This window comes from Ornithodoros turicata, chromosome 3 (genome assembly GCF_037126465.1).
Source record: "Ornithodoros turicata isolate Travis chromosome 3, ASM3712646v1, whole genome shotgun sequence".
In the NCBI taxonomy this organism is placed as follows: domain Eukaryota; kingdom Metazoa; phylum Arthropoda; class Arachnida; order Ixodida; family Argasidae; genus Ornithodoros; species Ornithodoros turicata.
The window spans coordinates 86,497,072-86,515,388 of NC_088203.1; the positions used below are offsets into that span (position 1 = coordinate 86,497,072).

At 45.7% G+C, this 18,317-nt stretch overlaps 1 protein-coding gene and 1 long non-coding RNA gene across 2 annotated transcripts in view; one reads left to right on the forward strand and one right to left on the reverse strand.

The window, feature by feature from the left end:
- The window catches only part of LOC135388763 (zwei Ig domain protein zig-8-like), a 240,217-nt gene that overhangs the window by 216,231 nt on the left and 5,669 nt on the right, over positions 1-18,317 (forward strand). Inside the window, exon 5 of the mRNA XM_064618540.1 lies at positions 10,071-10,215. Within this exon, the coding sequence (XP_064474610.1) occupies positions 10,071-10,168 (98 nt within the window). The 3' untranslated portion in view covers positions 10,169-10,215. The remainder of the gene's footprint in view (positions 1-10,070; positions 10,216-18,317) is intronic.
- Positions 1-18,317, reverse strand: part of LOC135388764 (uncharacterized) — a 146,197-nt gene that overhangs the window by 68,833 nt on the left and 59,047 nt on the right. The window lies entirely within an intron of this gene.

Consider the following 18,317-nt stretch of genomic DNA (forward strand, 5'->3'; position numbering starts at 1 on the left):
ACCGCAGCTGTTTTCAGAACAAAAATCCATTCGATAGATCGTCCGCAAAAAAATTCGGGAAGGAACACCTTTTTTTTCTTTTTTTTGTTCATTGCGCATCTTCGGAGACGCGTATTGCCTTCACCCCCAATGTGAGCGGGTGAAAGAGCGCACTACCACCTCTTGCGTCCTGGAAAAAGATTAAAAGAAAACAGAAAATGCAACCCAACATAAGGGCAGTTCCAATAGAGTTACCCGATACGTTTGTTTTTGTTTTCTTTCCGCAAGTTAAAGCTCATCTTCGACGCATGAGGCGGCACCGTACTCCTTCACCCTCTCACATGGGGGGGGGGGGGGTGAAGGAAAGACGCGTCTCCGAAGATGCGCAATGAACAAAATAAAGAAAAAATGGTGTTCCTTCACGAACTTTTTGCGGAGGATCTATCGAACGGATTTTTGTTCTGAAAACGACTCCGGTATCAGGTGACCGAAGGAACCAGATGTTCTCATTGGGACGACTTCGTAGCTTTTATAATTAAAAAGTTAATTATCGAAAGTTAATTAGGACATCCTTAGGAGTTTGCTAATGCCCTCCTAAGGGGTGCCCTTCAGCCTATGCTATAATGCAATTGATTTCATCTCGGAAAAAGTGATATATATATTTTTAAAAAGTATGTTCGAATTTAGCTGGGACACCCTGTATAATGGTGACAGCGAATAAAAAAGAGGCTGGAAGAGGCTGGTGGTCGTGCCTTGTTTCTTAGACGGTCGATATGCTAATCCACGTAACTCAACGAGGGCTCTAGAGCCGAGCAAGATGTATAGTCATGCCGCTCAGCGCTTCATGTCGTAGAGTGAACACAACTTTTTGTGGTAGCAGATCTTAGTAAACACAAAATGATTACCATCTTCCAAACGGAACTGGAGTAAGGCAAGAGGCAACATCCTTTTTTCACCAATCGATAAAATCAATCAACATTCGTGCTGCTGTGTCAGCAAAGAACGCATTGAGATAAAACAGTGAGATAGAGAGAATGTTCAGCTTCAGTGTCGAGAGAAGGGCATTTGATAGAAAATTGTAGCTCAGGGGGCAAAAGAAGTGACAGTGCCAACAATCACAGCAGATGATAGAGAAGCGATATTAGAAATTGCAGTGATATCATCGAAATTACTGCAAACACATCAGACACCACCTAGAGATTAATACTCTAGTCAGACGGCAAACTGAATGCATTAAACGGAATGGCAGTAGCTTCACCTCCTAACCAACCATTCATCTCGAAATACATCGTTCTCGCCCCTGATTTGTTGAAAACAGTTGGCGTACGCATTTTCTGTTACAACAACGGCGAGCCTGTCCTGCCATTACCCCCCCCCCCACTCCCCCGTCTGTTGCAATTATGTCGCGCATAGTTGTCACAAAAAAGGCGTACGCCTCTTGTTTTCAACACATCAGAGGAGGGAACGATATCATTCGAGATGATGGTTGGTTAGGAGGTGAAGCCACTGCCATTCCATTTAATGCATTCAGTTTGCCGCGTGGCAAGGGTATAAGACATTACAAAAGTACAGATTCCATTATCGAAGATTGTCCAAGTATATTTCGACTGAAACACAGGCAAAGGAGGAACCGATGCACCTGCCGTTAGTATGAATGAGAAATTTATTTTGCCGGCTGACGGCAGTGCACTCAAAGTAGGTCTGCTTCTAAATATACACGACACATTCATCATTCGTATGTACATATAGCCTTGCCTCTTTGTATTGGGCATAGATTCCTGTTGTTGTTGGGTATAGGTATAACACTTGTGGACCTAATAGGGTCATTTACATTTGATAAATAATGCACGGATTAGGTAGAAGGGCTCATGATAAGAGTTGTGAATAATGTCAGTACGTAAGCAGCGTACTAGAGTGACGACGTGGAGACCGAGACAGAGAGGAAATAATAGACAACTACTTCTAGACTAGAGTGCACGTGCGTTCGTAATCCTGTTACAATTTTCCGCACAAGGACTACCACTTCGTGTATTCCGTGTCCCATCTGTGCATGTGCTTAAGGGGCAAACAATAGTAGATATATGCGATATGGCATTCGCGCATATGGATTGCCCTAGTTATTGCAGCTCGTACATGTTAGATTAGCAACAGTATAGGCGATACCCGAATTAACTTAAATCTAGTCGCCCATGAGTAGGCTATGAAATGGAGCACATGTATGGTTTTAGCGCATAATGTAAGTTAATTATTGCTCCTCTCAGAAATTCTATTCAGGAAAGTTTGTATCTGCTCTTAACTGGACGGCGCCTTGTCCGAGCAGATAGGTCGACTTGGCAGTGCAGGTTTCCTCAGCATTTAACCGCAAGGAAAGTAGGACGCCGACTTTTCATTCCTTCCAGTAACTCCACAAGACTCATAATATCTTGAGGTTGTGCCTTTTTACTACAAGACTTCTCATATCCTAATTACACAATACGAGCAAACGCGATGTGAGAGTTGTTTTCATAACGGATTTCGTTTAGATCCGCCGGCTTCGTTATCCATATCTCGTTCTGACTGCAGCAAGAATCATATGACTCTGTTTGTTTCGTTGTGTAACGCGCGTTTGTTATACACCCTTAAAGGGACTATAGCATCCGTCACGGTCGATTCCGAAACTATAGTGCCGTTTTACTCCACCTTCGTCACCGACGATAACCCGAAAGTCCGACGCGAATCAGCGGAGTAGTTTCTGTGCAATTTGATGTAATGCATGGCAAGAGGAGACTATGTACGTTGAGAGTATCCCGATATTCCCTCTCTGGAAATCGGCGAAAACGTCACTCAGACACGTCCAATCAGGGAGCGCCCTCTGGCGCGGCAAGTCTAATCAGGGAGTGCTCGGAGGGGCTTTTGCGACAGACCGGTGGACAGTTGGGACGGCGCCTGCAGGTCGCACAGCCGCGGACTTTCCGTGATCGGTTGCGGAATGTGTCATTTCTGGGTTAGCGTCGGACTTGTTCGTGCAGCCAGGAACGTAATGCTCCACGCAACGTGGTCTCGTCAGAGCTCCCACAGGTAAACGAAAGTCGACGTATTTACTGAGGACTTTTTTGTTAGTATATTGCAGGTCCCCCAAGGTCGCCATTTTCCCATGTATTTGTTGCTATCCCGATGCGTGCAATGCCGGAGGCTGCCCTTAGATACATTGTTACCAGACGTTGGCTTGCGTTTGATTGTAGCGCGCTAAAGATCCAGTTGAAGCACAATCCAAGCCAGGCCAAGTCACCGAAGGAGAAATGGACGACTGCGCCTGCGGCGCCTGGTACGACAGGTACGCTATGTGATGCACGCAGCCGTGCACTAGATCCTTCCGATCGCTCAACACGTTTAAAAACGGGACCGAAAAGTGAAACACGACACAGAAAGTTGTTATACGCGTTTTATTCGGACATATAAAGACTAGATTCATTCGCAGAAGCAACAAAAACATTTTGCCGCTAAACTTAGCGCGCTGAAGTGATCCGGAACGGCAACAGTGAGGTATCTAGTGGCGGCCTTCTTCGTTGCACGCTTTTCCGAGGTGAGTTTGGGGGACCTAGTATATTGCGGTGCGAACGTGAAGCAGACGAGATCGGAGACGATCGCCTTCGCTGCGCTCCCATTCGTGTGTCTCGCTTACGTCATCATGATGTTACTATCGCTGGGACTTCCTTAGCTGTAGAAGGAATGCGAATCTTTTATTTAATATGTAAGCCGTTTTCGGAAGAGAAACTTGGCCAAGTAGGCTGTGAAGCGGTCCCGAACATTACCGTATCGGTGTTCTACACACGTTTCCGGATGCGGCAGCCCCTTTAAAGCAGAACCTCGCGGCATAACACATTGAAAGCCAACCATTGCGCCAGCATGATACCGTAATTCGCTTCTGACTTGTGGAGAGCGCGGGCGGCTTCCGGCGTTTTGTGTACTAAAAAAAGGACGCAACAAAGATCTGTTTTGACGCCTCAATGAAATGGCTGAAATAGACAAGAAAGAAGATAAAATATTCGTAAGACATACTAATCCGCATCTGCATGGCTTGTTGGGCTCTCGCGTGCCCTGGAACAGGGGAAGACGACGACGAAGAAGGTAAACACGTCTGGGAGAGAAGTAGCGGGAAGTACAAAATATTTTTCTTTTCTTTTATCAGTTATTGTAACGGGCGTGATGAGAGTTTTACATGTTTGTGATGAAACATTAAAGACCTTATGCTCGCTGAAAAATTATTGTCTCAGTGTTTGCATCGGATATGGCACGTCCATGTGCTATACAGGGTGTGTGCAGATAAACGTAACCCGCATTTATGCACTTAGCTTGTTGTCTACTTAACTAACAAACTTCCGATGGCGCACGATGGCGCATTTATGCGTGCGAAATCTGCAGAAAAATCATGGAAGCCATACTCAGCTTAAAAAATAAACAAAGCAACGAAAACGTCGGCCTCCGTGCATCAGAATAGGGCAACATGGCGGGCGCAGGAGAGTTGTGGTCAGGTACCGCTAGGGGAGCTATCGAAATCGAAACGATGTCCCACGTGGATGCTCATCGATAGTGCCCCTAGCGGTGCCTGCACATAACTCTCCTGAGACCGCCATCCACTACCATGCACTGTCATGACCGCACTATTCTAATGCATGGAAGCCGATGTTTTCGCGCTCTGCTTATTTTTTTACGCTGCGTATGGCTTCCAGGATTTTTTTTTTTTTGTAGCTTTCGCACGCATAAATACGCCATCGTACACCACCGGAAGTTCCTCGGGTAAGTAGACAACCAGTTACATGTTAAAATGCGGGTTACGTTTTTCTGCACACACCCAGTATTTAGTACATCAGCGCCCAGCGTCTGTCACTGCTTGGAAGTTGGGCTCAGGAAGTACTCCTTCGCTACATTGTTTCCTTTCCTTTCCTTTCTTTTTATTTTATTGGTAGGAATTGCACCTAGTAGGTTTTATGCTGCGACGAAGAATTCTCCCTTCATATTCCCATGATTCCTTACTTGGTAATTGAAAGGCGTCTTGTCGAGAAGATGATCCAGGTAAGCAGGAAGACGCAGACTTTGCTTCACGAGGTGCGCCAGGCGACGGACATCATGTATTACATGAGCTAACTGACGAGTTTGATCAAGAGCAAATCACAGGGAATGTATAATGGCAAAATAAACTAATGAAGATGCCTTACGCCTAATTCTTCCGGCTCAAAAAATAAATGTTCATCTTCCAGAAGGATTTCTACCTTTGCTGCAGTATTTTTTTACATCTGTTAGTTCAAAATCATCGTCGATCGTGTACATGTTCCCGTTTCTGTACAGGGTCCAAAGTAAATTAAAGCGTCAAACATTTTTACCTTTTTCACAACCGCTGAGCCCTGATGTATTATATTTATTACACGACGCCATTTTCTATAGCCAAAAAAGAGTAACCTCGTATTTTGTATTTTTGGGTTCCTTGGACGGTATAGAAACCAAATCTAGTCGTGGGAAAAAAAATTCTACCGAATATTTCAAAAATCCAGAGCCGAAAGGGTTAACATAACTGCATAAGTGTCACAAAGAGGCGTACGCCTCCGGTTTTCAACAATTCATGGGAGAGAACGATGTCATTCGAGATGATAGTCACTTGACAGAGCTCGGAGAAAGGGTGGGGCAACGAAAATATCTAGGATACCAGCTGGCACCGCATTGAGGAAAACGTGAAAACAGTGAACCATTTTTGGGGAGAAAAAAAACTCTTATTGCCAGACAGCAGGTATCAGTAAGTCGCTAGCTCAGATAAGCATTTGCCATTGAGCATTTTTCTCCGGTTACTTACTTACGGTTACTTAGCTCTCGGGTTCCTTCATATCGTCCTGCTTTCTGAGCCCTCTGGCGCGTGTCTTCCTCTTTCCTTTTTTCGTTCCTTCGTTGTCTTCCTTTTTCTTTTTTCCTTCTAGGGCACCCGCCACCATTACCGTCATCTTCAAACGATACAATATAATACAATTCTGCTGTGTGTCCTTTGTGTTTACATTTTCTTCCTCATCTCCCTGTTGTGTTTACGTTGATGATGTCGATAATGGTAGAGGATACAATACGGAGACGGCTGTTGAGACCGCGGTTGTGTAGGAAGCTTATGGGAGAACGTGGATAGTAACATCGTAAAATCACGTACCCTCGTACCCTCTATGACCTTCGGAAGATACGTAAGTGAACATTGTGCAGTCTGCCGATGGTGAGCAGGCTAATGACCCCACACTTACACGGCGTCAAAAGCGATAGCATTCTATCAGAATATACTGCGAATCTTCTCTCCAAATCGACCAAGAAACGCATTTGTGAATCAGACAGTCAGTCGGAGCCGTTGAATTTATTCTCGCAGTGTGCGGGTGATGTCCGTGGTGGTAACCTGTATGAAAGAGTAGGGGGTCAATTCTATGAAGCCCAACTATATTGGAGCCGCCGCTGTCGACCACTTTCTGGTGCAGTCAAGGGCTACTGGATGTTGAAAAACATATACGCTTCGCATCCGTACCTGTCAAATATATGTTAGCTCGGGATTTTGATGGTACGCATGCAGTGCTTCCGGGTCAGCGGTGAAACACCCCATCTCATCGTCATCATCTATTGTTGTTGTTCGGAGTCAGCTGCATCGTGACCAGTCAGTAGCCGGAGTCATGGCCAGTAGTAGCGCAGCCAGAAAAAAAAAAAGAAAGAAAAAAAGGAAAGATATTTCGGGAGGGGTTCTATGAGGACTTTACACAGGGGAGGATGATTTCTCCCTTCTTTTCCCTCTCCCAAATGAACTACCGAAGGTACGTGTTCGAGAAAGAAATTGTTGAGCCCCCGAAACCCCACACTCTTTAAAATGAACTTCACCATATAGCACGCTGAAAACCAACCATTGCACAGTGTGATATCTCTATCACTCTTGATTTGTGGAAAGTGCGGGGCGTACGCCTTTTTGTGACAATTAACATTTCTGCATAAGCGTCAGAAAAAGGCGTACGCCTCCCGTTTTCAACAACTTACGGCAGAGAACGATGTCACTGGAGATCATTGTTGGCTAGGAGAGTGCTGTGCGGTGAAGTTCATTTTTAAAACTACAGTTCGGCTACGCGACTGATGTCCATGTGCCGTACAGGGATCCACTGCAGGCCAACAGTAGAGTACCACAGGCTGGGAACAGTACATAGCAAGCAATATAACCTTGCAAGGACAATGCAAGGGACAAGATAAAGACAAAAAGCACGCACATAGTATGTCAAGGTGAGGATGGCAGCATATTGAAACGATGAAACATCGAGAACGGATGCAAGTGACTCTCGCAATGAACTTCATTATTTGATAGCAGGCGGGAAGAAGTAACGCCAAATAGTTTTCTACATAGTGCGCGTCACTACGGATATCACGCTGGCCTATACGTTTGTCCTGCTCTCCCCAAAGTGAGTCGATCTAAAATCGAATTCAATCGAACTCAGTCCGAGATCGCTGAAATGTAATTTAAGTTGGGCTTAGGGTTTATAGGAGCAACGACACTTCTCGACAGTCGCCACTAACAGGCTCGTGTGTTGGGCATCTTGGCAGACGGCACGTGTAAAATGAAACGAGCTCGTGTCCACTTCGAAATTAGAATTCTTCGCGAGTTTGTCTGCCCTCATTTCGGAAACGTTTGTACCATGTAATATCGGGGGAGGGGGGAATGGGGGGGGGGAAGATTCTTGCCATGTTTTCGTCGCTCGTCGCGAGTTCAAGGTTACGAGACTAAGCTATTTAAAAAAAAAATAACCTATACGCATAATGTTGTTCATGACTTTGTTTACAATGGAAGACCAGGACTGATTCTACGTTCACCGGTAGCCTTGGAAAGCACCGGTGTGTTAGGAGAGAGCGCATAGCCCCACTTCTGCGCATGTGCTGCAGCGCAGGTATTTCGAATAACGAAGCATGGTATCACCGCCGATGGGAACCAGGACCGGGGAACGAGCAAGTTTTGATACAGATGTTGCAATCATTTACTGAGGCACTTGGTAGTCCCTTTCCTCTTTCTGTAACTTCCTTCGTGTAACCACTACACAACGTACGGACGCTTGAAAGTGGCCGAAGAACGTATTCTATCAACTGTCTTACATCAATCCCGGATATATCATTTGCACGCGTGGACCCTTGGACCTCGTCGTCAGGCGCCATTAGCAACACCTGAGACGATAATTTCAGTATCGACCCATGCATGGGGGACACAGACAGACGCTCTCAATAAAAAGAAGTCAATACAGTCGATGACCTGTCGTCGTACTTCCTGCTATGCTGTAGTCCGATCTTAATTATCTCGCTGAGAAATATTCGATAACTAGCGACATTGGCTCAGCGAGAGACGTTGGTTATGGGTGCTTCTGCGGTGGTTGCGCTTGAGCCAATTAGCGGTGCGTCAGACATAGAAGAGTCTCACATGTGCAGAAAGACAAAAACAAACCGTGTAGGAACACAACATTACATAACATCGTCATTGCGTTTCGTTGCACCTGGAACAGTTCTGGGAGCTGTGTGCTTGAGGGGGAGTCGGTATAGTGTCAGCGTCGCTTTATTTTTGGTTTTTCTTTTTTGTATTGGTGGGAGGCGGGAAGGTGTTCACTTTGGGAGCAGCAGAATTTGTCGGCTGACGCGTTCGGTTTCTCACGTTGCGATATAACCAGTGTAGATCAGCGAAATGTACGTCATACACCAGTGAGGAGAGCAAATTCTCCTCAAAGAAGATGGATAGAAGGAAGGACTAGAAGAACTGCGAAACTGGAATTTTTGCTCTAGAAAGAGGCAGTGTCCATTCTACAATCGTCGGACATAAAGAAGGAGATCATTATAGCTTAAGAACAAGTAGCACAAGAATGTTCTCCGTGCCTTGGCAACACGCCTGGGGAAAAGGTCGAATTATTTTGCAGCTGCCACGCACAGAAAATTTCCGCCGCCATTTCCGGTTCCCGACTGTCTCTGGGTTGTTATCGACACCGTATACCTTTACAGAGCTACACAATGTAGTGCACGCCAGGACTTTCAGAGGGCTGGCGTCGCTACTTTGTCGCACTCAGCTTCCCATTAGAATAGAGCCCGTGGAATGGCTCCCTCGCGTTAGCTGTGAGTACTGCGTCCACGACGACTGCCTATACGAGCGCTGGGTTCGTAAAAGCCTTTCGTGGCTCGAGCTCTAAGTTGTGTACTTGTTGAAGACCTATGAGGCAAACTTTGCCATGTCGTTCTGTTTCTGTATGCTGTTTCATGTACGCAAAGCTACACTCTAAACACAGAACTTCACCGCACAACACGTTCAGTACTAACTGTTACTCAGAATGAAGCGTGAAAGATGACGCAAGCAAACTGGTTTTGCATATCGGTTGTTAAATGTAGACTGAGCCTGAGGGAAACCGAAGGACACGCACAAACAGACAGGCCAATGAGCCGTGTCTTGTTTGTCTGTGCAAGTCCTTCGATTTTCTTCAGGCTGAAGGTACATTTTTCAGTCGAAATTCAGAACGAAACAGTTATCTTTCCCGACTTTGTGAAAATGGCAAAATCCTTCGCCTTTTTATCAATTAAAATACACGTTAATTGAAAAGGCGTACGCCCCGGTTTCTCCTCAAATCACAAGCGATGACGACTGCATGATTCGGCGCAGCGCATGTTTGGCATATGTTGAGTACGTGTTTGGCAGAGTACGTTTGGCACAGAGCATATTATGTGGGGACTCTTCTTAGTGTGTATATACGTTATCAGCGTAGGATCTCTAAAAGCAGAACTTCACGAGATAACACGCCCCGGCCGACCTTCAATCGACAATGATATTGTTTCTTGCCATTGGAGGTGTACGCTTTTGGTGGCACTTTGAATTTATGCAAATGCTGGTGGTGGTGGTAGTGGTGTGCTATTTCGGAGCGGTCTGCCTGCCTTGTGTAAATGGCCACAGAAAAATATGTCCACACCCGCCCACACCTCTTCCAAGAAGGGGTTCATGCATTCCCCTTATTGGACCACCACATAGGCTGGTTCTCGAGGCTCGTTGTGACGGGCCGTGCTTGTGAATGTACTATAACCACCGCTATTTCTATTGACAGGTGAGAAAAGAGCAGCCATGCAACATGAACTGTCGCGAGCCTCTCGCCGCGAGCCATGGCTTCTGGTTGCCATCGTCTGGACCCTCGCTTTCTCCTGACCCGGGGCTTTGTGATGAGGCGTTCATCGATCCGTCCACGTCCCCCTGTAAGTATACTGGAGACGCAACGGCTTTATTGTGTGCTATGGCCGCGCATTACGCAAAACTTATGAAACGCAACACTTATATACATTGTATTTAAAATAATACTTGAAATACTTGAAATATAAATACATTTTTCTATATATGAAGCGTTTTTTAGATTCCCGAATTTAGAATGTTACGTGTTTGTATCCGTAAGGAGGCCCTTTCTAAGTATTTATTTGCAGAAGTAATAATCATAATAATAATAATTCATCAAGCAATAGACATCAAGCAACGAGGAAAGTCGTACGGGAACTACTGTCTCATCAACTTTTGTAAGAAACAGGTCATAGTCAACCTCAGTGGTTTCAGTTGGTCATGTTGAGTCCTTTTAATTCGAAGTGTATATATATTTTTTTATAATGAACGTGTTTGTGAGAGGATTATTTCACCACAATGCGTAAAAAAAAAGAAAGAAAAAAGAAACAGCATGTGGTATTCCTATCCGAATACCGACTACGTTCATACGCATTCGTATTGTGATTACCAGCCTATCCATGGTGCACGCGATCCGCACCTTTATGTTCGGACTTGCATGTTAATTCGAGGACGACGAGGAAATAACCTGTTATTTGCTTAAAATTGAAAATGAAACTGAGTTTTGGTTTTCTTTTTTTTTTTTTTTTTGTTGTTGTTGTTTTCACATCCAGCAAAAGGCGCCAATTAGAGGGACAAAGCGGGGTAATTCGTACAGGTTCATGATTTTCTAATATACAGCATAGGAGACACGGACACAATTGATTATGAACAAGAACGAGACGTACGCCTCGATACTCTCAACTAAGGGAAAATTTTATCAGGAAAGGGTATTTATACAGAAAATGCACGTGATCACGGCTAACGACAGGCCGCATTCAAGAGGACACGCGCACAAGATTACATTACCCGAAAGGACAAGATATGATAGATCAAACATCTGAGCATGACAGCATACAAAGGTTGACAAAAAGCTTGTCTGTGTGCAAGCATTCCTTTTCAAGTTTGGTAACAGATAACGATGGGGAACTAATGCATTTTTCTTTTAACTTGTAGATAGAAAATTCCCGTTATCTCCTGCACTGTTTTATCCCTATGTTTTGATAACACAGAAGTATGTTCTGGCTGTCTGTCATCTGGCTGTCCATGTAGCCAGTGCTCATGCACGCCTAGGTTTGAATAGACTTCTGCGTTATAAAAGCATAGTGATGAAACAGTGCGGGAGATAACTGAGGCATTTTCTATCTACATGTTAGAAGAAAAATGTATTAGTTCCCCATCCTTATCTCTTACCAACCTTGAAAAGGAATACTTGCACACAGACCAGCCTTTTGTCAACCTTAGTATGCTCTCATGCTCAGATGTTTGATCTATCATATCTTGTCCTTTCGGGTAATGTAATATTGTGCGCGTGTCCTCTTGAATGCGGCCTGTCGTTAGTCGTAATCACGTGCATTTTCTGTATAAATACCCTTTCCTAATAAAATTTTCGCTTACTTGAGAGTATACAGGTCTACTTCTCGTTCTTGTTCATAACCAATTGTGTCCGTGTCTTCTATGCTGCATATTAGAAAATCATAAAAGGCACCAATAACTACCAGTGACCATCAAACGTTGGTCCGTCTATTATTATGCATAAAATCAAATAAAATAGTATTGCGAGTACGTGTAGAAATCGAAGATAGATGATTGCTGTGGCGTTCTGCACAGATTAAAAAAAAACTGAGCTACTGTCCGAACTAGTAATCGAATAAATAAATATAAAATTCCACGCCATAAAGAATGGAATAAACGTTAGCTTGTTTCTAAGTTAGTAAGTTAGTAAGTAAATTAGTAAGTTAGCTTGTTTGTAAGTTTGATTCTATTTTAGGCTGAGCTCCATTATTTAAACATTGTCTTTGTGCCAATTAATTATTGACTGAATCACTCGCGCTCTCGCTTCTGCCTTCGGGTGGACCGATGCGAATTCCCGATGCATGTTTTATTATTCGTTGGTTATAATTCACTTTAGCGACATTCTAGGGAAGTCCAAACTAACAAAATGTGTCGACATGCAGTTGTGTAGCGCGTTACATAGAACACAGTTCTATTCCTTTGTATATGCAGCACTTATTCTAAGCAACATTTAGCTAGCGGATCCAAATTTTATAACAGTTGCTCGACGTCTTGCGTGCAGACAACAATTAGATTATTTTAGAGACAGGTTACTTCCAGGGTGGCATCAAGGGACAGTGAAAGGTGTTAAACATTAGCGTCACCTTCGATATTTATTGCGGAGAACAATATGCGAACCAAACACCAAATGCAGAACAAAAAGATTGGGAAATCCCCTTGCAAGTGGATGGTCAACTTTGCAATCCAGTGTCGAAATAACCTCGGCATTTTTAATAAGCTCCTAAAAAATATTGGTTGCAACGCTGTAAAGGAGATTCGAAATCAATTTCACCTATGTGATCATTTAAGTTTCAATCGCCATCTTGCGCAAGGTGTGCTTGCGTTATATACAAGTGTTTTAATTTCCTACTAGGACTAGCCTTAATTTTCTCATTTAGCAAACTAATTTGGAATATCAATGGAGGACCAGCTAACAGCTGCTGTCCAATTGTGCAAATTTCGCAAAAATCACCAACACACAAATGATCCTTGATGAGCTAGTACAAGCACAACTCCACAGGGTTCAGGTTCAGGGGAATTCTGTAAAATCATTGGCTAAATCTTCCCATGAAAAGACTTCCCCGAAACATGCAGACGATGCTTGACCAATGATTGGCTACCTGGACGACACAAATTATAGACACTCTAAAAAAAATGAAAAATAAAACTATCGAGCAGTCAAGAAGAGTGTCGAGCACACAAATAAAATTAACTGAACTCTGCATACAATATAAGGCGCGGGAAAAACAGTTTGAGCGCTGCAGAAATGGTACGCCGGTTAATATCCGAAATGATCATATGCTCTTCCGCCGAGAGATACTCGAAAACGCACAGCCTATAGTCCCTCCCTCCCCTGAGGAAACGGGCCTTTCGTAAAATATGATTCTACATTCAAAGTTACTGACCCCTACTCACTTCGCAAACGACTTCCTACTAATCCGGACATCGACCCATCCACCGCCGTCCCGCTTCTCACCTCATCTCATCTCACAGTCACGACGCTACCCACACTCTTAGGGGGGAAAAAAGGATTGAAATGATGGTAACCGCCGTCTTTACTACGTTTATAGCGGCGGCCGGTCGTATAAAAAAGTAGCATTGTGTTTAGCGGCACTCGTTGCCTTCTTCACCGCAGCGCGCCCTCTTGGATGAATACTGGGCTGTAAGTACTCGCGGCACTCCGTATAGTTTTATAGCCAGCTTCGAGTAAATGATCGGCTTGTACCTTTCTCATTATTTTTTGTCGTATCAGTCCGGTTTACGATTATGGGATACACTGTGTCCATCGTGTTGTACTTCCTTTGCGATGCCATCAAAGTAAAAATCAGTACGTTGACTTCGACCAGCATGACGCCGATGATGACATAGTCCCAGACCGGCATCTTTTTCACGCCTTTTTCGACTAGCATACGCGCACTTGAGTGAGGTATTGAAGTAAAGTACGCTCAGGGCGTGAAAGCATTACAGAGAGATGTGTGTGTGTGGGGGGGGGGGGGGGCAACAATGCAAAAAGTTAGTGGATCACGATAATACAGATGCATATAGTAACAACAAAAATCTATGTTACATGGAGAGAGTCACATAATTATCTTTCATTATTAACGTACTACCATCGCTGTCATTATTAACATACAACGATCACTGCCGTTACTGTAGATCGCAGCAATGAGTCGTAAACTTCACCGCATAACACGTTCGTCGCCCACCTGATTGATTGATTTTAAAAGAAAAAAATGGAGATGGTAGTCTCGAGCCACTCGGGACTGGCTACTCCAGGACCCGTTATTAATAAAAGAAAGGGAAACTACACTAACCTCGACGCTTTGAAACGCTTTGAAAGAATAAATGAGAACATCATCACCGAGCTTGTCACCAAAAGCGAAGTCTCAAGGCACTAAAAACAAAGAGTGTCACAGTGTGTCAAACAGGTCCGTCGAGACGAGAAATTGCACAAGGGCGCGCATGGCAGGTATGAGCTGATTTGCTGGCCAGCACCCAAGAACCTTTTCGGTGGAGTATGGCCGATTATCCAGGCGAGACAGGGACGACACAAGGGTACACCGGTGTGCACTGTACCTCGGGCAGTCTTGGAGTATATGATCCACGTCCTCAACTACATCACACAGACTGCAGTTGGGGGACGGGACCATGCCGAGCTTAAACAAAAGTCGTCCACTGTATGGCACGTTGAGGCGAAGCCTGTAGATGAGCGACGTGATGGGTCGAGGAAGCGCTGACGGCATATAAAAACGGAGATCTGGGTCCACCCTGCGCAGGAACGACGTAGAAGGGGACGGGACACTTCTGCGCCAGTGTTCACTGCACAGACGTCCCATGAGAGCACCAATTGCTTGCTTCGCGTCCGCTTGGGTGAAATACGTACGGTGCGTCGGTACGCCTCGTGCCACATGAGCCCGTCTCGCAAGTAGGTCAGCAGCCTCATTCCCAGGGACGCCACAATGACCTGGGATCCACTGCAAGGTGATGTTATGTGTCTGTGTGACAGCACATGAATACTCCCTGAGGACGTCACACACCAGTGGAGCGAGGGAGCTCGAGCCCAGGGTGCACTGCAGAGCTTGGAGGGCGGTTTTGGAGTCACTGTATATGGTCCTGTGCATCGGTGGTTGACGGGACACAATGAAGGAAAGCGCCATAAGAATGGAATGCAGCTCGGCCACAGCAGCCGACGTCGGGTGCGACAGCTTAGCGCTTCGTTCAATCGACAGCTCAGGGATTACGAATGCACAGGTAGAGCCGGTCTGTGTCGCCCACCTATAATATCGAATGACATTGTTTCCTCCCCTGATTTGTTGAAAACGGGACACGCATACCTTTTGCTAGCACGTCTGCTGTTATGTTAATTGTCATAAAAAGGCGTACGCCACCACGCTTCCCAAAAACCAGGAGCGATAACGGTATCATTCTGTACAATGATTGGCTATCAGCCTGTGACGTGGCAAAGTTCTTATACATGGGTCGCTCGAGGTTGACCGACACCATCGCTCAAGAACAACAACTGAGTCAATGTAATTGAATAAAACATTCGAAGTAGGGAGTGCGATCCTTCTCGTATCAGCGGCATGTGCAGCACGTACACCAGCGGCAGCTACCATGGTGGAGAGCAGCGTGTCTGTAGCCGTGGAACAGAGATGTATAATCGAGTTCCTTGAAAAGGAGAACGTGAAAGGAGCTGAGATTTTGCAAAGATTACAGGCAGAGTATGACGGAACGAACAGTGTCAAGGGGAAGAGTGTACGAATCGTGCAGATAGTATGGCGAAGGGAGGGATGCGGTGATGAATGAACCACATGGACACGTTCGTCCCACTGCAGTCACGCTAGTGAACATCGCAGGCGTCGAGCAAGACGTCCTCGAGAACCGGCGAGTAACAGTCCAGGACATTGCAGCCGACCGTTACTGTCGACAGTGTGAAGACAATCATTCACGAGCACTTAAGCCGCAAAGCCTGTAGAAGATGGGTTCCAAGACAACTAACTTGTGACCAGAAGGGAGCACGTATGGCAGTGTCGGAGCAGTTGCTGAACCGGTTTCAATTCGAGTGGGACGAGTTTTTGCAATCAGTCATCACACGTGATGAAATCTGAACGCATCATTTTACCCCACAGACAAAAAGAAGCAGTATGGAATGCTGACATAAGTAAAGCAAGGTGCAGCCGTCTGCTGGGAAGCCCATGGAACGGTCTTCAGTGACACGCGGAGTGGCATCTATGTGGAATTCTTGGAGCAATGGGTCACGATTAACGCCCAGTACTACTCCACGTTAATAAACGGTGCCCTGCGAAACCCCATTCGCAAGAGAAGTCATGGGATGTTGTCCGGAAGGGTTATTCTTCTTCATGACAATGCCCGGCCTCAAACGGCGAATTGGACGGCAGCAAACCTGGCCGAAATGCGCTAGGAGATTTCGCCCCCTGCCCTTTACAGCCCAGATCTAGCCCCAAGCGCTTATCATTTGTTTGGGCCCCACGCAAGCAGGCTTTTCCGCGGAGAAGGATACGCGTGCGCGACGTCTCTCTGAGGACAATGTGACGTCAAGAGGGCGTTCCCGTTTCCCCAGCGTCGAGATGCGCTTCCTATCGCCAGCCCTGAACCAACGCCACGATACGTCACGCGAACCAACCGCCCCCTCCCGTAATATGCTCCTCCCCCGGCACTCGGCCGCGCTGCCGATGCCCACAGGAAAATACTGTAAACTCGGAAAATACGTCGATTTCGAACGAATGGAATTGACCGGGAGTTGGGGACATCCAGCTGTGTTTTCAGTTTCATTCGGGTGCGAACTATGCCTTTAAAGACCATCATGGAGAAAAGACGTTTTACACTGGTGAAGCTCTCCAGGAAGATGTCCTGCAGTGGCTAGACGTCACCCCACTTGTTTCTACGCAAAAGGCATCAAAGAGTTGTCACAGCAATGGAAGCGCTATCTATAGATGCGCATTGTGAATACTTGAAAAAAACTGACGTAGTTTGGTGTTTTCCGAATTTTCCATTGCATTTAAAGGAATAAAAGTCCCGGTCAACCTTGAACGGTCCTTGTATTTTAGGAATGTAATTCCCAGCAAATCAGAAAAGATGTACATTTCGACGTTGTTGTCAATCCTGAGCGAGTTCATTGCTTAAGTTTATTTACATGAACTGTGGCCGCGCAGCATTCGGTTTCTCTTGCGTAATGAATGTTTCGACGCCATACTGCTTTCGCCTCACTTACATTCGCTGTCTACGTTTCTCTATAGCTACATGCGATAGATCGATAGGGCATTGTCAGAGCGCGGTAATTGAAGTAAGGTGAGCTCGATGGAGAGAACTTCCATGTGTTGTTTCAGACCAGCTGGCTCGCCGCTTCGCCAGTTTCTTTCCTCGATTTTGTCTCCTTTCTGTCGCTGTTTTGTTTGCGTTGGTTGTAGCGATTTCTGGGAAACAAAGGGACGAAAGAGGTTACTTGTAGTGAGAGCGAAAGATGACACAAGAGTAATGGCGCAGCTGGCAACTTCACCCGCCTCCACCCGGTTCTTTTTCTGGCGCCCTTATTTTGTGGAATGCGGTTGTGATTTTGTTTCCGGTTAATTTCATTGCTGTTAACAGACAGAGTAGGAAGGAATCAATTTATCCCGTTATTTACGTCGTATTCATAACGTGTCGCCCTGCCTCGTGTCTGAATGAGTGAGAAAGATGCGAGAGAATGGGGAGAGGCTGTCCGTCCTGCCTGTACTTAAGGCTCTAGAAATGAGTCGGGAGATAGTCCGGCTGTCGTCGCGTAACGGTAGCATCCCTGACCGAAAATCAGAAGGATCTAGGTTCGAATCCTTGAGCCAGCACCTTTTTCCTTAGTTGTTTCATACAACATGTCACGATGATGCGACCAGCGGAACATAGGTGCAATACGCTGCTTCCCCGCTCCTCACTCCAGGTTGTATTTGATGCTGCACATCACATTTGCTCTTTTATATACTTTACTCCTGTCACCGGCTGTGCTGTCTGAGGTTTTCCCTGGGTTTTCCGAAGGCTTTAGAGACGAATGTCGGCACACGGCATGTGCACGGAATGTGTGCAGCACGGCGTGCGGCACGGCTTGTCAAGAAGGAACTACAGGCTGTGGACAGAGGATGTTGACGCCAGTTCTGCGCCGGTCTCTCGCCTTTTGCTCGTGTCTCCGAGGTTTGGCGTGTGGCCCGGAGTCTGACAAAGACCCCTTCACCTAGAAATCCTTTGGGTGCACTCACTTTGTCTCTCAAGAAATCTGAGGTTGACGTGGCACACGACTTTGGTAAGAGTATCTCTGCAAGGTCGCAGGCTGCACAGACTGAAATATTTCATGACCATACTTGCCAAGAAGCCATTGCGGGTAGACAGCCAGTGATCAACGACGTGATGGACATGGATTTTTCAGTTGCCGAATTCTGGGCTGCCGTAC